Source organism: Ruditapes philippinarum, unplaced genomic scaffold (genome assembly GCF_026571515.1).
Source record: "Ruditapes philippinarum isolate M1 unplaced genomic scaffold, ASM2657151v2 ctg435_1_1_1_1, whole genome shotgun sequence".
Taxonomy (NCBI): Eukaryota; Metazoa; Mollusca; class Bivalvia; order Venerida; family Veneridae; genus Ruditapes; species Ruditapes philippinarum.
This window is the reverse complement of record NW_026857059.1, coordinates 161,673-185,502: the sequence shown is the minus strand read 5'-3', so window position 1 is coordinate 185,502 and position 23,830 is coordinate 161,673. Positions and strand designations below refer to the sequence as shown.

Here is a 23,830-nt window from a genome sequence, read left to right as displayed (position 1 = left end):
GACACCTGCTGTTGTGCAGTATCAAAATCTGGAGACAAAGTGATCACTCGGAAGCATAAATCACAACAAAATTGCACATTGCAACTCGGTTTGAATGAGTCTGTACATGAGGGAAAATGAATAAGTGCAACATCCCTCACGCCCCCTAGCACCGGCTTAAGCGTACTCAATTCTCAACCCTTAATAGTGCTGGCATCAATGATCCCGAATGACCAGAAAAATATATCAACACAGAAGTGAAGTACGCGGCAACTAAACGCATTTTAATATGTTATACAAAATATGTTGTACAAAATACATATCGTAGTATGTTATACAAAATACACACCGCGTCCTTGCCCATTCCGATGTAATCCTTTACGCATTGAATGCCACCAAATACAGTTCCCACCATTAAAGTGAAAGTGGAAGTGCTGCTTTTTGTGAATTTGGATAGAAATTGTTAGAATTTTTTTCAATTCAAATAAATTTTGTCATTGAAAGGAAAATCCAAAGCAGCCCGTGTGTGTTGAAAATACTTTTTTTATTTTACCCCATATTTAACAGTTAAACTTATAATTTCATGTTCCGACAAGTGAAGGTCGCCTCCTGAAACTGCAGTGACATCAAATTCTGTTACAAAAAATTATACCGAAGCCAAAAATGGCCATCAATTAACATACCACGGTACCATAGTGTTCTCCATTTAAGCTCCCATTCAAAACATGGCTGACTGACCATATATGTTTCTAATTTAAATCATTGAGTTATATATGAATGACATGTGTATTTTAAAGTCAAGATGCGACATGCTAAACACAATTTAATAAAACAGTAAATGCAAGTTCTTTTTATTTGTACAATTTGCTGGAAATAATAAGAACAATGGTACCATAGGGGACCATCCTATGTTATTCGGACCACGCCATATGTAATATGTGTACGTAATGCAACTTGTAGTTTGTTATAAAGAATAAGCTATGTTATACGAAATACATATTATAGTATGTTTATTGAATACTGATTGTAATATGATATACGGATGACGCATTGTTATATGTGTACGAAATACGCACTGACTACAATGTGTTAAGAAGAAATTTAAATTTTAACTTATTTTACCGAATGCGCATTGTAATATTGTTACAGAATATGCATATTTAAATGGCCCGTCATAAATAAATACGTGCTAATAATTGCAAACGAAAAATGTTTAGGATAAAATGTATGCAACAACAGGTCAAAATATAAAAATGATTACACCACTTTTTTATTAATTGAACATTGCAGATACATTCTGATGGATATTCATAGAATTTTCTATGAGTCACGTGGGTTATTGATTATACACGTGAACTAAATTAAAAATTTAAAATAATTATTGTAAAATTTAAAGTTATTATGACTTTTCCTGAATACCCACCATTTACACTTGGATATGCATAATATCCTACAAGAAACGCATAAATCAAACTGTCATATTTTTCATCACACTAAAAAATATATAATTTAAAAATATAATAGATCAACAGATTGTGTTTTTATGGAATCATTAATAATGTTTTAAGATAGCAAATGTTCATCACAATACTTCTGAAATATATTAACGATATAAAATATTGAAATATATATTTTTTTACACACATAATAGTATTTATTGTATAATCTTTTTTTAAAAACGCAATTGTATTTCAATCTGAATATTCCATATCGATTACGTTTTTAGTTTTTATTCAAAATATAATGCTTTACACGCTACATGTCTCCAAAGCACAGACAATTAGACAGAGAAATACCGAAATTGTTCAACACTGAGACAATAAGATCACTGCCTTTTAGAATGATCGTGAAACATAGAAAATGTAATTGATTTTATTAAGTTTAGTTACAATTTTGTCAATGTTTTGCACTCTTTTAGGAAAGAAAATGGTGGTTTGACAAAACATGGAGACTTTTTGACTTCATACTGAGATAAAGATGTTTAGGGTATTGTGAAAACTTATTATCACAGTATATCAAAACACTTGCATTGTTGATTAACATATACATGTATGCATACTTTTAAGTTTGTTGGATCAATGTTCGGTGTAAACCAATGATTGACTCAAACAATGATTTAAAGAATATCTTTAAAAAAAACATAACACTGAAAAAAAGTTTTACTTACATTTTATTTTTTTTAATTTCATGAATCTTTCGGTTCATTGAATTTCCTATCTGGTCATGTGACCCAATGGAAGCATGAAAAGGGGAGTAATTCTAAGTCTAGGGGATAAAATTGTCACATTTTGGTTGCTAAACAGGTACCGGTATAGACAAATTTTAGGTGATTTATTAAATCACTTTTTATCTACACAATGTCCAAATGTGTGCAGAGCTTTGGGTTAGTTACACCTTAACCGCACTTATTACAATCGTTCTATCTATAGCGCAAACACTGTAAAACGTCAGCCTTGAATTTAATGGCATCATTTCCAGAAACATTATTGTTGATAATAAATCTAAAATAGTCCACTAGAAACGAAACTGAACATGCATACATTAGTTAAACATCTAGTGCGTTAATCTTAAAAAGAGAGCCGACTAATTAACACCCCTACTAAACAGTGACTCTTTCACATTTTGACCTGTTTCGACACTTCTAGACCTGGCTCCGTTGGATATGTTTAGAAAAAGTGTTTACCTATCTCAGCTTTGTTTTGGTCGATGGCTCTACAATGTGTCGAGGGCTCTCATTAAACAGATCACCAAAATGTGAAAGAGCAACTGTTTAGAAGGGGTACATAACATTTAAATCAATAATGTCAGTCAGGTATGTTATTTAGCATATGTTTTTTTATCATTTCATTTACATCGGTTTATTGTCCAATATTCCGGAGATAGCCGTATACTTGTCCAGCTGGCCCTAAGTGTATATTTTAATAATTTTCAAATTATTGTCCTAATTGTATATTCTAATATTTTTCCAATATTGTCCTAATTGTATATCTTAATATTTTTCTAATTATTGTCCTAATTGTATATCTTAATATTTTTTAAATTCATTCATGTAATTTATTGAGCTATGATTTACTATCAAAATGCTACGCCGTCATACATACAGCAACATCAAAACTAAAACTGTTCTAAAGCTCATTTTTATTTAATTTCATTACTTATTTCAAGTACAAATCGATCATCAACTTTGTTCATTGTTTGTATAATGATACAAAACAGTAAAGGACACTACACCGACAGAAAAACACTAAAATTTTGATTTCAATGATTTTTTTAGGGAAAATAACAATGCATCAATAAAGAAACATGTCCAAGCAAAGATAGTGTTATCATTTTGTTCATAAACAAAATTATTAACTTTTATGTTGATTGAGTGCACTTACGAAGATCCATGCAATGTCATATTCTTTTCTTCAGTGATATAAAAGCATCATCGATGTTAAGTTAAAAGGTCAAAAAGTTAAATATGTTGGATAGGTACAATTCTTACAAACAGTTAGTAATAAGCAAAGTCGTTTGTAATAAAATCTTTGATGACATAAGTTAGTACTTAATAAACCAACTATTCCTGTAATCTAATATCACGCCTGAAATTCTAAGACTTTTACTAATCAATTCAAATTAATAAAGGAAAACGTTCTCATCACAAAATCTTTTCCAAATTTGCATTTGCGTTACTGAATTACACTGGCGTTGTTAAATTAAACCGTTAATCAATTTGTTCAATTTCGATAAAAGTGATTCTGGAATCATTCTCTGGTTAAATTCCTGAATTAATATTAAACAATATTCTTAAATTCAATATTTTTCGATGTTTTTTTATTTTCATTTGCTTGATACATATATAAATACAAATTTCTTACTTATATGGTACATACACTCAGTGTGTTGTATAAGTAAAATGTTATTATTTATCAAACATATCACCTTGATAATACCAGTTCTTGATCATTCCTGTTTTTCTAAAGAAACATAATGAGAAATAAAATGAGTACTTATTTTATTTTTGCATTCGCATTGAATAACTATGATATGATAGTGAGAAAATAAATGCTAAACAATGAAAACTCATTTTACATCTAATGATAACAATATAAAATATTTCATATGTTCAAAGTCTAAACTTTGTACTATCACTAATTGCTACTGCTCATCGAAGAAACTGTTGATTTCGATTCATTTGAAGCAAATTATCTTAATGAACCGTCGGCGAAAGAAAAGGAAAAAAGTATATTCACAGAATGGCACAGAGAAGCAAGGTTGAAACAGTCAATGCAATAAATCTTCATTAAACGAATGAATACCATATGAAAAAATATTAGAGATCAAGTTAATAGGCAGGGTATTTCAGATCATCAAACTTTTATCTAATTAAATAAGTATTGATATACTTTATATGTTCTTCTAGGAATACACTAATTAGCTAAAGGACAGCGTTCTTCTGTTTTGTACTGCCATATTTCAATGCAAAGGCAGGGTATACTTAGGCGCATTGTAACTGTTATATGTTTCGAATAACACCTATCCACATAAAAATGACAAAAGTGTTTGTAGAGTGTTTTAAGTTGTTTACTGCATATTATATGCATGTATATACGTACGACTGTGTAACAGAAAAAGTATCATGTTCAGAATTTTAGTGCAATATTTGTAAAAGTATTTTTAAGTAATAGCAGAGAGAGGAATATCTTCTTTGACCTTTTTGTTAGCACATATAAAAGTGTTGTTTTTCTTTATAATATGATTTTCTACATTGAATTTCTACATTTAAATGTTAAAGAAAATACTTTGGACTATTACCAATCGCCAAACTTTTTGATGGTTATGATTAATGCCTATATATAATAATCTTGTTTTAAGTGTACTATAAAGATGTCGAAGTAGTCTAGACCAATGAAACTGTTGATAGTCATCTAACAACCTGCTGGCTTACTTCTAAGACATTTTATTTAGTGCGACAATATATTGATTTTTCCATTACCACTTAAATGCCAAATATTGTTATCGTTAACACAGTATATAATAAGAACATATCATTAAGCATATATTAGTTATTATATTGTCATGTTATAGTACTAAACTCACAACTACATATAAGTAGGTCTAAATATAGCTATGTCATCAAATTAATGTCAGGGAAGGTGTTTTTCTTCTGTCAATTCAATAAACAGTTTTGTCCGCTAAAGAAGATAGTTGTATATTTGTAGTTACATGTATAACTATTTCAGGTAATTGTCTGCTGTTAATATAAAAGAATTTATATTTAATCAAGATGATTATATCAAATGTATGGTTATTGTAATATTATACAAAGTTATTGTTAGTTATGAAAGGTTATTGCGTGTTATTAAATATTATTGTATTCTATGAAAAAAGTAATTGATGCTACCCAAGTTTATACTATTGTATAAATTTTATAGAAGATTTAATAAATTGAAAGTAATTATATTCTTAGAAAATTTATGTATGATTTGGAAAGTATGTAGATTCTTGTAGTCTACTGTTTTGCTGCTGATTGATTTTGTATTGCTGAAGATGCTTCTTGTGCTGAGGATTTTGATTGTATGCCGAAAAAGTTTCTTTATTGCCGTGGATGATTATACTGTGCTATAGATGATATGTTTATATTTTGGATAATTATTGTATGCCGCGAAATATTCTTGCATGCCGTGGATGTTTCTTGTATGACGAAGATATTTCTTTTAAGCCGAGGATCTTCATTGTATGTTAAAGGTAGGTTTTGTATGTTATGGATGTTTATTTTATGCCGAGGATACTTTTTGTGTGCTGATGAAGTGTCTTTTACGCCGAATATATTTCTTTTAAGCCGATGATATTTCTTTCATGCTTTTAAAGATATTTTTATTATTGTATGCAGATGATATAGTGATTATGTCTGAAACAGAGGAGGGCTTACAAAAAGGATTAAGATTATTAGAAATAGATTGTGATAGGTGGAAATTAAGTGTTAACTGTACAAAGACAAAGGTTTTGATTTTTTAAAAAGGGGGTAGACTTAGACAGAATTTGAATTTTTATTATAAAGGTCAGTCAATTGAAATAGTTAAAAAGTTTACATATCTAGGCATTGTTTTTTCTGTTGGTGGATCTTTTAATATGACTTTTGAAATACTCTCTGGACAAGCATTGAAGGCGTTGTATAAACTTGAAAAAGAGCTGATAAGATTCCCTTGTATGTCAGTTAAACATAAACTGGATTTATTTGATAAACTTATTTTACCAATTCTTAACTATGGATCACAAATATGGGGTTTACTTGATAGTCATGTATTAGAAAATATTCATTTAAAGTATTGTAAGAAGTTGTTAGGAGTTAAAAGACAAACACAAAACAATTTTATCTATGGTGAACTTGGAAGGACATCTTTAAAAACAATGAGAGCTATTAATGTTATAAAATACTGGTTAAAAGTTGTTCAGTTAAGTAGTACAAAATATGTCAAAGTTGTATATGATCTTATGTGTAGAGATTTAGAACTTAAACCGAATTCAAAGTCCTGGACTAAGTCTGTTATGATTTTGTTACAATCTTTAGGTTTCAATGAAGTATGGATTAATCAGGGTGTTGGTGATATAAATTATTTTTAGCAGTAGTTGATATAAATTATTTTTAGCAGTAGTAAAACAAAGATTAACAGATACATTTATACAAAATTGGTATGCAACTTTAAGAGATTCATCAAGAGCAAGAAGTTATGTATTATTTTGTGATTTTGGTTTTAAGTCATATCTGTCAATGGTTAATATTGAAAAATTTAGGAAATCTTTATCACGTTTCAGGACTTCTTCGCATAGATTAAAAGTAGAAACTGGTAGATGGCATAAACCTGAAGCAATTCCTTATAATGAAAGAAAATGTAATATTTGCTTAAAACTAGAAGATGATTTTCATGTATGATTTTAGAATGTCCACAATACAATGTTTTGAGGAAACAGCTCATAGATAAATATTATTGGAAAAAACCAAATATACCAAAATTTATTGAATTGTTAACATCTCAAAATGAAAATGTTATAAGAAAATTATCAATGTTTATCTTTAAAATGTTTGAATTAAGAACAAATGTTGAATATTCGTAAATTATAGTACCTAGGAAGGTAAATGTAATGTTACTTAATTGATATCATTATACAAAACCTGTGCTTCATTTAAACCTTGCTGTAATATGTTATTCTGTTCATATTAAAGCAAACTTATGACTCAAATATACAGTAAATGTTAAATATATGTTATATATGTTTAACGACCTTGATATTATGTTTCTGTATGTATGTATGTTTGTATATGTGCTGTGTGCTCATGGGTATAATACCCACATGTATTTGGAATAAAATCTTAAATCTTAAAATCTTATGATGTTTATCGTATGCTTTGTAAGGAGGTTAATGTAATAAAAATCAAATGTACTTTGTAAATGATTACATAACAAATTTAAATACAACTATTGTTGATCAATTGATTTAGAAGAAATAAAAAAAAAACTTGTTCAGTCATGACGATTGTACACTTACAAATTTCATATAATTTGCATGATGTGATACTGTTTTGCTAAATATTGATCAATATAAATCCATACACTCAGTTTGATGTTATAAACAATTAGTTTAAATGGATAAGTTAATGTCAACAAAATCAACTTTGATTTTTGAGGGTATCTAAAATGTATGATATTTAGTTGACAAAACTTATCAGTACACAAACACAATCGTGTGAATATTTATTCTCAGTAAAATAAATGTTAAACTACAATTGTATTCAATGTTGTGGTATAAAAGTGACATTATGCCAGTCCAATGGTAAATGGACAGTAAAAAAGTAAAACCAAAACAACTTTTGCCATAATAGTGATTGTTTTATTTTTTTAATTTGCAAATAATCAATAATCCACGTGACAAAGGGAAAATTCGATACAAATCTTGCAGAATGATTGATTATCGTTCAATTCTTAAAAAAGAGTAGGGCAGTCTTTTTATAACTTAGGTCATCATTATTGTATCATATACTCTACATGGTAAACAATTATTCATTACATTCTAAGCATTTGTTGTTCTTAGCAGTAATTCTTCTATGTTGAACAGTGACAAGTATGTAAGTTGTGTAAATAATAAGAAACTGTATGAAAGTCACTGTTCAGGAAAGTCATCTGCAATAAATCCTATCTGCAAAAACTTTAAATGAACTTGTCGTTAAGACAAATGTATTTGGTTAATTGTTATCTATGTCCATAAGCAAGTAAATTCACAAAAATGATTATCTGATTTCGGATAACTTGGCACTTTCGTAAGTGCTGTAAACTATTTACTATAATCTTCTTTTTTACATCATGTATACATTAAATAATATTGTATCACTTATGCCAATACTATAATTATGATAAACGAAATACAAATTGAAATATGTTAAACGGAATACGCATTTTAATATATTATACAAAATACACATCGTGGTATGTTATACGGACTACGCAATATGTAATATGTGTACGTAATGCAAATTGTAGTTTGTTATAAAGAATAAACATTGTCATATGTTATACGTATTATACGTATTATAATATGTTTATGGAATAGTGATTGTAATATGTTATACGGAATACGCATTGTTATACGTGTACAAAATACGCAGTGTAATATGTTAATAAGAAATTTAAATGTTAATATGATTTATGGAATACGCTTTTTTATTCTATGAAAAAGTAATTGACGCTAAGGACGTTTATACCATTGTGGAAAAGAAGATTTAATAAATTGAAAGTTATTATGTTCTTAGAAAATTTATGTATGATTTGGAAAGTATGTAGATTCTTGTAGTTTACTGTTTTGCTGCTGATTGATTTTATATTGCTAAGGATGCTTCTTGTATCAAGTTTCTTTTATGCCGTGGATGATTATTATGTGCCATAGATGAATTGTGTATGTAATGGATAATTCTTGAATGCCGCGAAAGATTCTTGTATGTCGATGATGATTCTTGTATGACGAATATATTTCTTTTAAGCCGAGGATCTTCATTGTATGCTATAGATATGTTTTGTATGTTATGGGTTTTTTATTTGTATGCCGAGGATACTTTTTGTGTGCCGATGAAGTGTCTTTTACGCCGAACATATTTCTTTTATGCCGATGATATTTCTTTCATGCTTATGATGTTTATCGTATGCTTTGTAAGGAGGTTGATATTATAGAAATCAAATGTACATTGTAAATGATTAGATAACAAATTTAAAAATTCTGAAACACAATTTTTTTATGGTTTTAAATCATGCATATGATGCTCAAATTAAGATTTATCAATATTTTAGGTTCTAAAAAGCATTACTACCGAATTTTTTCATGTAAATAAAGGAAGGCAATAAAAAATGATTTTCTATAAAGTTTATTATAAGTTAAAGTTTACGATAAGAAATGAAGGCATATATTTTAATGATTACATACAAAGGGCACAAATATTTGCAGTACATATTTTACATATTCTTCGATGTTTGAAAACTGTATTATTTGCATAATTATGTACATATACATGTATATAATTTCACTTTACCAATTTACCACTTTGATCACAATATACAGGATCTTTAAATACTACAAATGTTGATCAATTGATTTAAAAGAAATAAAAAACGTTTTCAGTCATGACGGTTGCACACTAATAAATTCCATGTAATTTGCATGATGTGATACTGTTTTGCTAATATTGATCAATATAAATCCATACAATCATTATTTTGCAATCGGTTCGATGTTATAAACAATTAGTTTAACTGAATAAGTTAATTTAAAAAATATCAACTTTGATTTTTTTAGGATATCTAAAATTATGTTATGTTAGATATACTTGCCAGGAAGCCAATGATAAATTTAAGTATTTTATCTTCACTTCGTATCGAAGATTTGTTACATTTCAATCAGTATATGTTTTATGTATGTATATTCTGTAAGAAAAATAATTGTGGGTCGCTTAAAAAAAGTACAGACAACACAAAAGTATGCATTTTGTTTGGGCCAACTCGTATAGCTTTTGAAAAAGGAAATGAATCAAGAACCTAAAAACTGTTGCTATTATAGTGCTCTAAGTGAGATGAATACACAGGAGTAGCTCTGCCAAGGATTGTCATATTATCACGGCGTAGCAAAGTATCATTTGATAAGAAATAGAACTGTTATTGATTTCACTCTTTTTTGTCCAAATGCTGCATTCGAGAACAAATCATAGTTCGCTCGCAGATTGAATTATGAAACACTGAATGCGGAACTACTTCTCCGATGGCAAGCGTCTATTGACAAACTTGTCCAGAAACGCCTAGCGTCTGTGCCAGTGAAATAATCCCTTTCTTGGTTGGAATTCGAGATATTATTCATGGAAGATTGCATTTTGGAGATTTACGGGGAATAAAGTATTACTTAAAAATAGAAAACAAAAGCATTTATTCTAGAAATAAAAAAAAAAGTGTTAAGTGAATTTGTAAATGAAAAGTTCATAGTTTTTTTAGATTTATCATTGTGCAGAAATGTAGGAAAAGTGTTTTGTCAGTGTAATTATCGGTTTGGTTTTAACTTAAAAATGGAAATATACACGCAAATAACCAAGTGGTGGATGTATTCTATGAAAGTATTCAGTTAAGGGACTATAGGACGAATAATCTTATGGTAACAAGAAAACTAAATTCTTGTTTATGTTAATACGGAAAGTCAAATTTAATCTTATAATCATCATCAAGTCCTGAAAAAATTAATTCGATATTGGTGTTAATGTTAAATCAGTATTAATCTTATTTTTAAATGTGTTTTTCTTCTTCTTAAAATATATCATAAGAAAAATACGTTTTATGTAGCGTTAGTTATCCTGGAATTATTTGTTTATTTCATATCTGAAGATATAAATATCTAAATATAATATAACATATGAATGTCATGAAGGTGGTTTTTATGAAATATTACAAAAATCCAACATTCACGTAAATGCTGGTGTAATTTGAAAATTCCATCTGTGGTAAAACATTTAACAGATACATTAACGGATATTTGCGGAGTAAATAGATGCGGTAATTACAAATGACAATATGACGCGGACATTCAATATGTCGCCAACTACCCGTATTGTTTTAGATAATGATGCAGCCTATCACCGAGAAAACCTGTCACGGTCTCGCTAGAGATATATCGCCGATCAACAATAAATAGGAAGTAGTGTGAACGTGATATCATGTGAATTATAGTACACGGATTGCCGGTTTGTAGAAAAAAGCAATTATATATGATGTTTTTTTCCTCTGTAGAGAGTTTTATTGAGATGGTATAGATTAACATTAACTGTTTATGGTATTGTTTTTATTCAATTAACATTAAGGGCGTTATGTTTTAAGCATATGGACTTCTATGTGTAATTCAAATATCAACAGTCATGTTACAAGTATAAAAGTATTCTTGCATGGATTTTTCAATAAAGGATCGTTTTTGTTTTACATGATATGACATGTTAAAGGTAAGCATACTAACAGCTGTTTCAGTACTATATTTACCTGCTAATTTACACATTCGTTTGTTTTGAAAATATTTATATCAGCAGATGCTTATTTTATAAGCTTACGTAAAATTGAATTACCATTAAGGTGACATGAAAGGAATCAACATTGGAATCAACATTATCTGACAAATCTTAAGCCATTTGGTTTTGTAACAGATATGAGGAAACAAAATAATATAGCTTACATATGCTGTTTATTTTACATTTTTGTTAAAATTACTTCATGATACATTATGACGCTTGATCCAACGTCAGATACATGATGCATTGGTGGTGTTTTTTCTGGATGCTCACGGCTTTATTACTATTTGTGTATGGTAACACATTGAGGCCACACATCGAGATTGACGCCATATTTGATGGAGACGATTATCCACTGTTCAATACAGTATTTTACCGCGGATTTAAGGAAAATAAACTTCTCGCTAAGCACAACCTTAGTATAAGTAAAAGAGCTGAAAATTTGGATGGAGATATTTATTCTTCTTTGAAAAAATTATGTGGGTTTTTCAATAATCGAGATGTAAGAGTTATTCTAGTTGTGGGGAAAGAGTCAACAATTCACACGGTTGGACAGGTAGCAGAACCCCTGGGTATACCAATATTGGGGTATACAACCGATACAGCTGCTGATAGATATGTACAGGTAAGATCATATAATGTTTGTTCTTGACCCGAAACATAGTTAAGCACACATACATAGTGCAAATAGTTTTGTATTCACAGTTTATTCGAAAACGTTGAAGCAATTTGCACTTATACAATATACAACTCAGGCTAATGTCCTTTTTACGGTACATGTTCCATTTGTTTTGTTTTCAATGAAACAATACTAAAACAAAGTTCAAAATCTTTTCCTTGTCAATAATAATAAAATAAGTTTAGACATGAAATGACTGATGTTGCTTATTACGTTGGAACCTATTATATAATGGATTGTGAGATTAAATGAAAATAACAGATCATTTATGCATGGAGGAATACAAGTTACAACACTTTAATATGTTGCTGGGTATCAGAAGAAATGTTAAAATAGGGTGGGCAACTGATTACCATGTGAAACATAAGTAGTGTATAGCTACCATCTAATTTTATGATCATCTGAGCTTAAGAATGTAAGTCAAAAGGTGTCATTTTATAAAATTATATATTTACCACTCATATTTGTATTTTTGTTAATGGGCGAGAATGCTCGTATCATGGCCCAATCCTTTTCGTCGAGTTTTGTATGCAACTATCAAGTTCAGACATGCATTTTTTATATTTAAGTTTTCTTTTAAAATGATTTAAATGTTTTTATGCTATATGTAATATATATTGTGATGGACTGATTAATTAGTTAATCTGTGACAAAATCATAATAAGATTGTAGATGACGTGACGAGACGAAGGAAAAAAATCTGAAGAATTAATCTGCTGAGTTATCCCCCTTGTCATATACAATAAAATATCAACTTCTGGCTGATTCATAACTTTTTGCTTTTATCCAAGTATAAAATATGTTTTAAAAAGTGAACAAAACAAAAACTCAATCTTTTAGAAGCTCGATTTAAAAGGATATTTAGTAGAACAAGTATAAACTATTTTATAAGATTTGACTAGTATCATTAATTATACATGGCAAGATCACACAACAAATTAAACCTTTTTTGAAAATTTATATCACTGAAACAATATCAGATGATTAAGTCACTGTCTTTGGGTACGCATTAATCAATAACAATGTTTTGACTGATACCCTAAGCTAGTTATATGTCGACTGAAATATTTTTACCCTGAAATGTATAAGGTCGGGGCTTATTTACAGATCAGATTGTATAAATGACTCAAAATTATAAAAAAGCAACATTCCTTGTCATATCTTTTAATTAACACATTGATAAATAAAAGCCTATTTAAAAATATAAAAAAGCATGGCTAAACCATGATAAACAGTGCCGAGATAGCTATGTGTCAGAACAGATTAAACAGTATCTCTATAATTCACAGTGTTTGTACCTTATGAATGTGCATTACAACCGTGTTGTCTGATTTGGAGTGTGCAGATATTGTACATGTTGCTTCTGATTGTCGTCAGTTCGTACAAATTGATTGCCATGATAAAATCGGGTGAATGGAGACTTGATAATTCTCTCAAATAAGATATAGAAATTATTTACAATGATTGATTGTAATAAGCAAAGTCACACATACTTCTTAAACTAAATGCATAAGGAAATATTTTTGGAGTAAAAGAAGATAGAGATTTTTTAGCCCTTAAACTGCTTGAAACGAAAGTAAATTATCCTTTATCACCGGTGTAGGACAAGGTCAGTCTGCACAGTCTTGCACTTTCACTTTCTTATAGTCTGATCAGACGTTTTACTATTGGTTGCTCAATTTTTGTATTTTTGATTTTGGAATCCCTGAAACCTAAGGACAGACTGCTCCAAAAAAGTCCAAAATCTATTGCACAATGTACAAAGATTCAGTAGGTTAAAGATAATGTTTGGAATGTCTACAAGATATACTCTAGAGAAATATTGTCTTTTCTGATTGTCCTATTTCAAACTAGGAAAAGTTATATATCTTGTTAAAAAAAGTCAGACACTTCATAAATAAATATTATGATAAATTATCCTTATATCTTTTGGTTTGGAGAAGTGAGAAGATTTTATAATTTTGGTTGTCAGTTTTTTATATCTTAAGTTGTAAACTCGATTGTCATTATTTAAACGAACATTGAAAATATCATTTATAAACCTGAAAATGTTGATATGCAATAGGAAATGGGTAGATCGGAAAGTAGAAAAAATGAGACTAAGAAAATGTAGATACTAAAATACATTGTTTGAAGATTAAAGTGACTCCATTATAGTTTGTTTTAAATGAAGGGATTGCCAATAGTTTTAGATTTGTGTACTTTTTGATGTGGTCATGACTAATTGCTTGTGTACAAAATATCATTTTTGGTCATTACTTATCATACTTCCCGTATACCTAAAAATATGTTGATGTTAAAATTAACCCACAATTAAACTTGTTACAGAGCTTTTATCTGAAAACCAGTGAAGGAATTGCACAAAATCTATCCTCAGTTAACTTCTGACTAGTACATATATGTCTATTATCTTTTGTACATTTTGCCAATTAATGTGCTCCATGTGATCACTGTAAGAATTTCAAATTTTATGTTTCAAGAATGTTTGACCTCAGTTTAGTTACTTTACCTTTTTATTTTGAATAAATTTCATTTTGGAATAATTGCATTTATAAGCACTCTCGTCATCTTTTCTTACTATCTAGTTGACCTGAACACGTTTGAAATATCACATATTGTCGAATCGTTTTAGAGATTTTTATAAGGTGAGGAGACATTAACTTTAAGTTATGAAATTTCATTCAGTATACATGTATTATAAACATATAGAGCCCGTTATTATGCAGCGAATTTAAAGTGTGCATGTGAAAACATTTGTCTAGTTAGAAACACCAAGAATATTGTGTCAATAAAATAATATTTATTTGGAAATAAGGCCTATATGATAATGTACACATACAAATGTCTTCATGCTCATTATCAACATTCCATTTTTGATTTGTTTCATGGGACTATTCAATATATGTTATGTATTGGCCGGTATATGTGCGTAGGACCTTTTCCATTATACTGTCGAGATGAAATCAATTAATGACAGAAGTATCAGAATATGCGAAATGAGCAAAGAAACAGTCTCATACAAGCTAAACTGACTTGTCGTTGAAAAGTTTACACGGTATCATTTTCCTCAATCAATTTGGATACAGAATGAATTTGTTATATACAATACAATGACATAGACAAAATGCATTCGTGTCCATGCAAAAATACAATTCATAACAAATTCATAACAAATTTACGAAGCATAGAATATGCATATTAAATGACATATCAATCGTTCACTACAAAACTTTAATATTGACACTTTTCAGGTAATGCTTTCTTTTTTATACCCATAATATGAAAACATGAGATTTATATTGGTTGCTGTCATGATTATGGTCAACTTTTCCAAATTTGAGTGTATATAATATTTTTTGGTAGTTGAATATGATAGTTCCTTAGCAGGTAATTAGTGTGTAAATCATCAAAGCAGTTACATATAAGTACAATATGATATTGATCGTCAACATATTGCCTTTTATACATTTTTTCTTCTTTGGATATTTGTACATCTTCTCTTTTGAATATTAAGTTTTCAAGTTTTAATATTTTTGTATATGAATCGAATTCTGTTACAAATCTAAGCCATTCAGATAATTCAGGTAATTCTCGAAAGAGTAACAAAACATTTATTTCCAATTCTTTAGACTTATGTCTCTTAATCTATTTAAAAACTAATTTACTAATATATTATCATTCTGTCCACCTTGGTTTAACCAAACATGGCTAAATCCGTACTTTTCCGAACAGTTTGTTTTACTGAATTAACCCCATTAACATATCCGTTTCAGGCATTATTTAGCACGATTACGTAACGTTTTTCAAAACTTCCCCGCTAAGAATATTCATTATTGTCAGTCAATATCATTTAGCTCTTTTAAAAGTTCTAACGTACTAACATAAGGTGAATACTAGCATCAGGCACAGTCATCTAGAACAACACAACTTGATGAATTCTGTTTTGTTCGCATAAACCTTTTACAAAGCATAATAATATACACGTTTCAGTTCATAAAATTGATTTAGACCCTAAATTTCAGACCCGTACAATAACTGTGGACAAATCTGAATATTAAACATTCTTAAAAAGGACAGTATTTGTTAACTGACCGTAATTATACACTGAGGTTAAAATAGATATCATTACACACAATGCGCAAGCCATAGAATTAAAAAAATGTTTTGTGTAAGTTTTATATCTTCATTTAATCCTCATAAAATTAAATAAAACATTTAAATGATTTTGTAGACAGGCGGAAGTGTCAAATCATTTAGGCAACATCATTAACTAATATTAACATGTATAAAAGTATCGGGAAGCTGTATGCGTAAAACAATAGTCTTTTCATTTCATCAATAAAAAACAGAACAAGATGGGACATGTTAAACAACCTTGTTTCAAGCCCATAATAAGCTCTTGCGAAATTACGACATACAGATGACTTAACTTCATAGATATTTTAAAGTGTTTTGAATAAATTTCCTTTTATACCTTTCCGTTTTAAATTCTCAACAAATGTTGTCTATCTATAGCGTCTATAGCATAAATCGACAAAAGGGAAATCGACAAAAGCAACATAACTTTTTTTGTCTTTTGTTTCTTAACGTACGATTGATAATTTATTTAAAGGTAAATGGACTTTCGATTGTTTAGTATTCTGCCTTTGAACTTTTCAGATATTATCTTAACCATTTGTGCAAAGAAACTGAGCCAGAGTGCAACAATATATTTTTGTTATGATATTTTGTAACGAAATGCCCCTATAGCTTTCGACATTATTGTCATCACATTTCTTAGGTATTGTCACGATATTTGATTATTACAGGATATATTTTGGCTTGTACACAGCGTGAAACTCATATTGGACCGGCCTGGTAGCTCGTACATTATATTTCCCATGCTGTGTTCTTATCCATAAATATCATCGCTTTGAACAGTATGGCATTAAATAACATATGATTACAGCCTGAAATGAGTTTGATGTACGATTATGATGTATTATTTTGTCCATAAAACATATTCAAATCATACCGGAACATGCTCTTTTATGAAACAGTGGTTCTATCCTTGATTCCACTATATAAATGATAATGCACACAATGACGCCGTCTATTGTATAAGCGTCTGACAGAGTTGGTTCAAAAGACTGTACTTTATTATTGATCTGAATAATTGTATTGAAAATTTAACTATATTGGCGATAATTACGTTTAGATATTATTTCAGTATTTGTTCGTTAATTGTCTCGGGATGTTGATAAATAGATCAAATAGCATACACTCACAGAGGAAATCCCGTTGTTCCCCTTTGAATAAGATATGAAATGGGTATCATCGAAACTATTTTGTTTTTATTTATCATTTTACTTATTAATTTAAATGCCAAAAATGCTGAACGCAAAAACAATACAGTGATTATAACAGCACATTTAATTGGCACCATTCTATTAATTATTGCAGAAGAAGAAACATTCTAATATATTGACGTTTATATTCTTTATAAGTCTATCAATGTCTGTTGGATTTCAAGTTTTCCTGTATCTTTTGCGTGCAGAAAATGTAGCAAACAGGCATTTTGATATATATTTCGCAACGTCTTGCACCTTCCTTACTTGAACGTGTGAAATTTAATTTGTATATAATAACTATTTACTACTTTTATTATCCCAACGTGTTTATGCATATCATTTATTTATCATAAGACTAGATTAAAAGTCAAACAAATATTGGATTGTCCTTCGTGTACCCGCCATTATTATATTGAATATTTGTTCACATATTCCCATGTGAATACATAACAATTTATTATAAATGCCAGTGAAAGGTAATTTCCTTGGGAAATAAATGTACTCAACTTTAGGCCGCCTCGTCCTTTGACAGTTGATAAATGTCGCTATTGTTTATACTTGAGATATGTTTTTGAAGATGTAATTATTATTGTTCCGGGGAAATGCGTGCCATCTGCTGCATGCACTATTCTAGCTTTATCATTTATTGCTCTTTATAAGTCATAATTTTATAGTAAACAATATTCAACAATAAATTATGTTTTTCATTCATTTATCACAAACAAAAACATATTTGAAGAACGGAACTTTATTAGCTTGTTTCGTGCGCCTGTAAATATATTTCGTTTCAGAGGAACGTTGTAAAGTTGACATTGACAACTTACCTACTTCAACAACCGTTTTTACAAATGACTTAAATATAAAAAAAACAGAATCCCTTAAGAAAGCTCAACATGTCAAAATAAATCGGAAATGTTACAGGCTCAGTTTGATTGAGCGTGTTCATGGATGGTAGTGGCAATTGGATGCTACCGTCCACGCCTCTGGCTTAAGCAGAATTTAATATGAACTTGTAGAACTTGTAAAATTTTGTATTTTGAAACATTTGCAGATGTCTTCATATGGGGTTATTATGTACTCATCAATGTAACCCTTTAGTGCCTTTCCATGAAAAGCGCCATGGTCCCAAAGTAAACAATGCCCAAAAAACAATTGGCGAAACTAAATAAAATGGAATTTTGAAAGGAGATCAGAGGTTATGAAGTCTGCATATCACATATAAACTGTCAAAAGACAAAATAAAAAAAAACAGGCAACATAACCTAAGAGTTGTTAAATAACATTTTATGAGCAATACTGGAACCACCCGACTAGAAAAAGCACCAAATTGGAAAATTGAAAGTACCAAAAACATGCGCTCACAAAAATAACGTCGTGCTAAATGATAATCAAGGAGCTAAAATGTAACATATTTGATAAAACGTAAGGGGAGATTTTCTACAACGCAACACGGCACAAATAGTACTGATGTGACAATAAAATAAAGAAAAACAGAATCCCTAAACAAATATTTCAACAGTTTAATATTCAAATAAAACTGAAGGCGGAGGCAAACATTATTATTTGAAAGACACATGGTTTCAGTTGCATTAGATTATGAATTCTTCATGTTCTATTTTACCTCAAATTGATCTGTTTTAAATGTTTTCACATTTATTTGTCTTACATAAGACTTCCTTGTCCTCCATTGCATATTTAATGCAAAGGACTGTTGAAAAAGAGCATTTAATTCTAGAACGCTGAACGCTTACTCTGTCTGTTAATTCCCGTGTGCATTCCATGTAGAATTCAAAAGAATTGTGTTCACTTAACTGCTCGGAATTGAAAAAAAATCAAATAATTGTTTTGTCATTATTAATCGATGGCTCGATTCATTTCAAAAATCTGTTTCTCGTTTTAGTAAACTATTAAATCATAATTAACGATTTTAAATCAAACTTTTATATATGCCTTAAGCAGACCATGGCCTGTAATTGAGTTACAGTAAACGGAAATCAACTTGACCCAATCAATTGTGACGCCCAATTCTTGCATGTGAATTCATTCGGCTAGCTTATTCGGGTTAAGTAAATTTATTACAATACCAAAGTCAAGAAATACAATGACATTTGGTCCTCATGTCATATACAATTAAAGTATGTCATATATAATTAAAGTATGGAAACAATACTAGTAAAACAGTTCTTTTTCTGATTGGCGATCGTCAGATCGCGCTCGCCTGAACATAAACGTGAACCATATTTTCTATCCCTCCCCTTTTCCATGTTAATTGTTACCAAGCTATCCTGCCAGAATCCTAAATACATCCATGTCAGCAATAGCATTTGTAGACAAAAAAGTTCCAAAAGGCCTATTTCTAAAGAAACTGTGCTTCACAATGTATATTGTAACATCCCTTTAAACGCGTTAATGCACATTTATATGAAAGGCTACTACGTTGATCGTATAATGTTTAGTAGAAATGACAAATTTAATACAATTGGTGTTTAATGACATTATTTTGATATTTTTTGAGTTTAATTCCTCTGTCTTCTCAAAATATGCAGAACTTTAAACTGGTTCTCATTTATATAATTATACCTACATGCATATATGTAACACCGTGATTATTTATGCTTTGATACGTTCAGGTAATCTGTACGCAACTTAGGCTTACATAAAGAAAAATGCGAACAAATGTCATCTACAACTATTATAGGTTTCAGATTATATGCAATAAAATGCAATCTAATTCTCTTGATTAAATTTGTTGGAGCAAAATTTATTTCTGATAATACTTTGTAACTAGACAATAAGGATAATGTTATTTTGAACATCAGTTTGTTATTGTTTATATTTCCTTTTTCAGTTAAAAAAGATCTTACCGTATGTGCTTACTTGAATTTGTTAATTTAAAAGTAATGTCTAATATAAATAATGTCATGGAGCCTAATGATTATCTTAACAATGTAAACTAACATGTGTGAATATAAATATTTTCTGTACACTAAAATGGTTTTAATGATCTTTTGGAAAAAACTATTCAAGAAAACAAAATAAAAAATGTCAGAAATTGATAAGAGTTTATAAGGAACCCTTGAACAATTCATTGAATTAATTGCTTTCCTCACTCATACATATATACAAATTAAACATGATTATATGTTTTGAAATAATAAACTTTGTTGTATTACTAAGAATCATATCTTATTACCTTTTAATGTATTTTTGTAAACAAATAACAGATTCACGACTTCCTTTCTATTAACAATCTTTAATTTGAGGCAAGTTTTAAAATCTATAAAATCTCGTTCCTTTATAACGTGGCTTGCTTGTATTACATAATAAAATTTATTATTAAAGTTTCGAAAATAAAATCCTATGATTAGATTTACGTGGTATTTGTGATTTCTTGTGCATTTTGATAGAAATTGACAAATTATTTACCAGATTGAAGAATATGAAGATTTAAGTTAGTCTAGATTAAATTACACAGTTTTTTATTCTACAAGACATAAGTATTGTACACGTGCACATTTGCCAAAGTATTTATTCCTTTTTGGCGACACATATTTTCAAAATCGTTCCAAATTATATATATATTTTGTCTCAGATCTTGAAAAAGGAGAAATGCCCAAAGAAGAATTCTGCATCAATTACTACAATATAAAATCGATCCGTGGCTAAATAATCAAAACAGAAACTATTTGCACAAGGATAGAGTCTACAGGCACTGTAAATATGTATCAAGATATGGAAACTTAACTAGAATAAGAAAGTTAATAAAATCTTAATGCAAACGTGAACACAAAAGATGTGCCTATGTTAAGATGATCCAATAAATACTTAACATTTCGAAATAAAGTTGTATGTGTACATCACGTCCAAATATTTCAGAGAGATAATTTTTATTATGTACAAAAAATATATGTACATCTTTTTAATTTTTCGATGTTATAGATAAGAGATTATCAAAAAGATTTAATATAAACTTTGATTTAGAAGTTTTCATTGTCTAAATTCGTTTTATAATTAATTTTTTTTTTCCAAATAGAAAGCAATGAAATAAAGTTTTACATTATTTTAATGCCATGTATTTTTACTCTTGAATTATTTACAGTCTGGAACTCTGTCAGATGGTATAAATCTCTTTTGCGTCACTTCCGAATTATGGAATACTTGATTTTGATCTTTCTTAAACTTCGTTTTATAAATGAGAAAAGTCAGGATGTATGAGAGACTATCAAATATGAAACATTTCTAGAGAGTCTATGTATTATTACAAACTATTATTTTGATTTTCAGTAAAAGTCATTACAATAACAGAAGTGATTGACAAACACGTGATTTTTATTCATGTAATTTAGGAGCTGTTAAACACTGATTTTCATGTATACCCTCTATCATATTATTCCACATGTGAAAATAACATAAGACGCTGGTAAATAATGAAATCGTTTCAAATTGATATAATAAGTGTGTATTAAGATGTAGAGAACAAGCACTAATGTGATAACTTTTCATACAGATTTGTACTGAAACCATTGCGTTGATCGATACACTCAGCGCAATTAAAGCGACGAAACTATGTTTTATTTGCCAACATCAGCAGGATTATATGAGAACGAAATAATGCAAACAAGTCGTTTACTAGATATAAACATCGGTGTGATTACAACGATAAAATCTTATTTGGTTTTAGTTTCCCTAATGTAAAAGCGTGTACGTCGTGAAATAAGTGTTTAAGTATTCAATCTAATATGTTGTACAACTTGAACAAAACAGGATTACCAATTACTGTGTTTTTAAGTATTTATAAGACTAAATAGTGATATTCAATGTTAATATTCTTATATACTCATTTTTCAATAAGTTATTAATTTAATTGTTTCAAACAATTTTAGAAAAGCATATAACTATGTAACTCAATAATTAGTTAATACCATTACAGTCAAAAATATATTTCTAGTTCCACATAGCAAAATGAAACAAGTATAATATTTTGTAGACGTTTCAAGTTTTATTGAAATATATATCCCAGTTTGTAAATTTACAATAAAAAAATGAGACAAATACAGTTGCAATAATCAATAATAATAAACAGTCACATGAAGATGTGAGGGCAACACGTTGTCAGCGAGAAAGGAGAAGAAGAGTGTTCTCGCGAGTCTCAACAAGTTGTAATTTAGTGAAGTGCTTGAATGGGTCCTTTGTGTCATCATATTTTACGAGTAATGATTAATTAATGTTAACTTATTTACTATCAAAACTTCATAGAAGTAAAATTTACCGATTTGACAAGTAAAATCTCTAACAAAAATCAAGGTGGTATGAGTGGGGTCTTTACTAGTTCTGTCCGAACGGGCTGATGCAGATAGATGATTATGAAACGTAAATAAATAAACGTTCGTGGAAGATGGCAATTAAAAAGCATGCGTTTTTGTAAATATAAAAAATCTGGGAAAGGGAAATCTCTCGGAAGCAATAAAAACAATTTTTTTCAGACTTGGTTTGATTGAATTTGCTAATGAGAAAAATGCTACATCTTTCCCGCACCCTCCAAATATTTAAAGCCTAATTTGTTTCCCGATCAGTTATAAGATATGTCTATGTTTGGAAGTACTTTTGGAGTAAATAATTGTTTTCAAATGTATTTATGAACTCGTTCTTCATTTTGTTAGTTTCACAACTTGCTCCATGCTTATATTTGAATCTAAACCGTCGTACGCTATACACATCTGTTATTTTGACATATGTTCAATCTCCTTCCTTACAATACTCTACTTAGTTACATGATGACTCGGTTGTACTTGAAACCGAATTTTTAACACAGGTAGACAATCAGTTTCAAAAATAAAAACCCGGAAGGAAAATAATTCGCATTTTTACAAGACAACTTCAAGACTGGTGTGTTAATTATATACAAATAAATGAAGAATGTTAACAATAATTTTTTGCTTGTTATAAATACATATTGTTTTTGTATATAATTTATTTCCATTCTTCACATAATTCAAGTAAGGAGATAAAATGAGTTTACATAGAGGATATTTGATTAGTTCAGTGTAAGATCGGAATATATTTCACCGAGTGAGCACCAAAAAGTATATTTTACGAGTGGCGCAGCCACGAGTGAAATATGAACTTTTGGTGTTCAAAAGGTGAAATATATTTCGATCATACAGTAAACAAAACAAATTTTCTTTTTATTATATGCAAATAAACGTTTTAAAAAAACATTAAATCTAATACTGAATGAAAACCGCGCCAAATAATAATACAACGTGACGTCATTTACGA

General features: G+C 29.3%; 1 protein-coding gene across 1 annotated transcript in view; it reads left to right on the top strand.

Annotated features, from left to right (window-relative positions):
• Positions 1–10,923: 10,923 nt before the first annotated feature.
• The window catches only part of LOC132748634 (glutamate receptor ionotropic, NMDA 3A-like), a gene marked incomplete at its 3' end in the record, with an annotated part of 134,743 nt that continues 121,836 nt past the window's right edge, over positions 10,924–23,830 (top strand). Inside the window, exon 1 of the mRNA XM_060738246.1 lies at positions 10,924–12,167. Within this exon, the coding sequence (XP_060594229.1) occupies positions 11,781–12,167 (387 nt within the window). The remainder of the gene's footprint in view (positions 12,168–23,830) is intronic.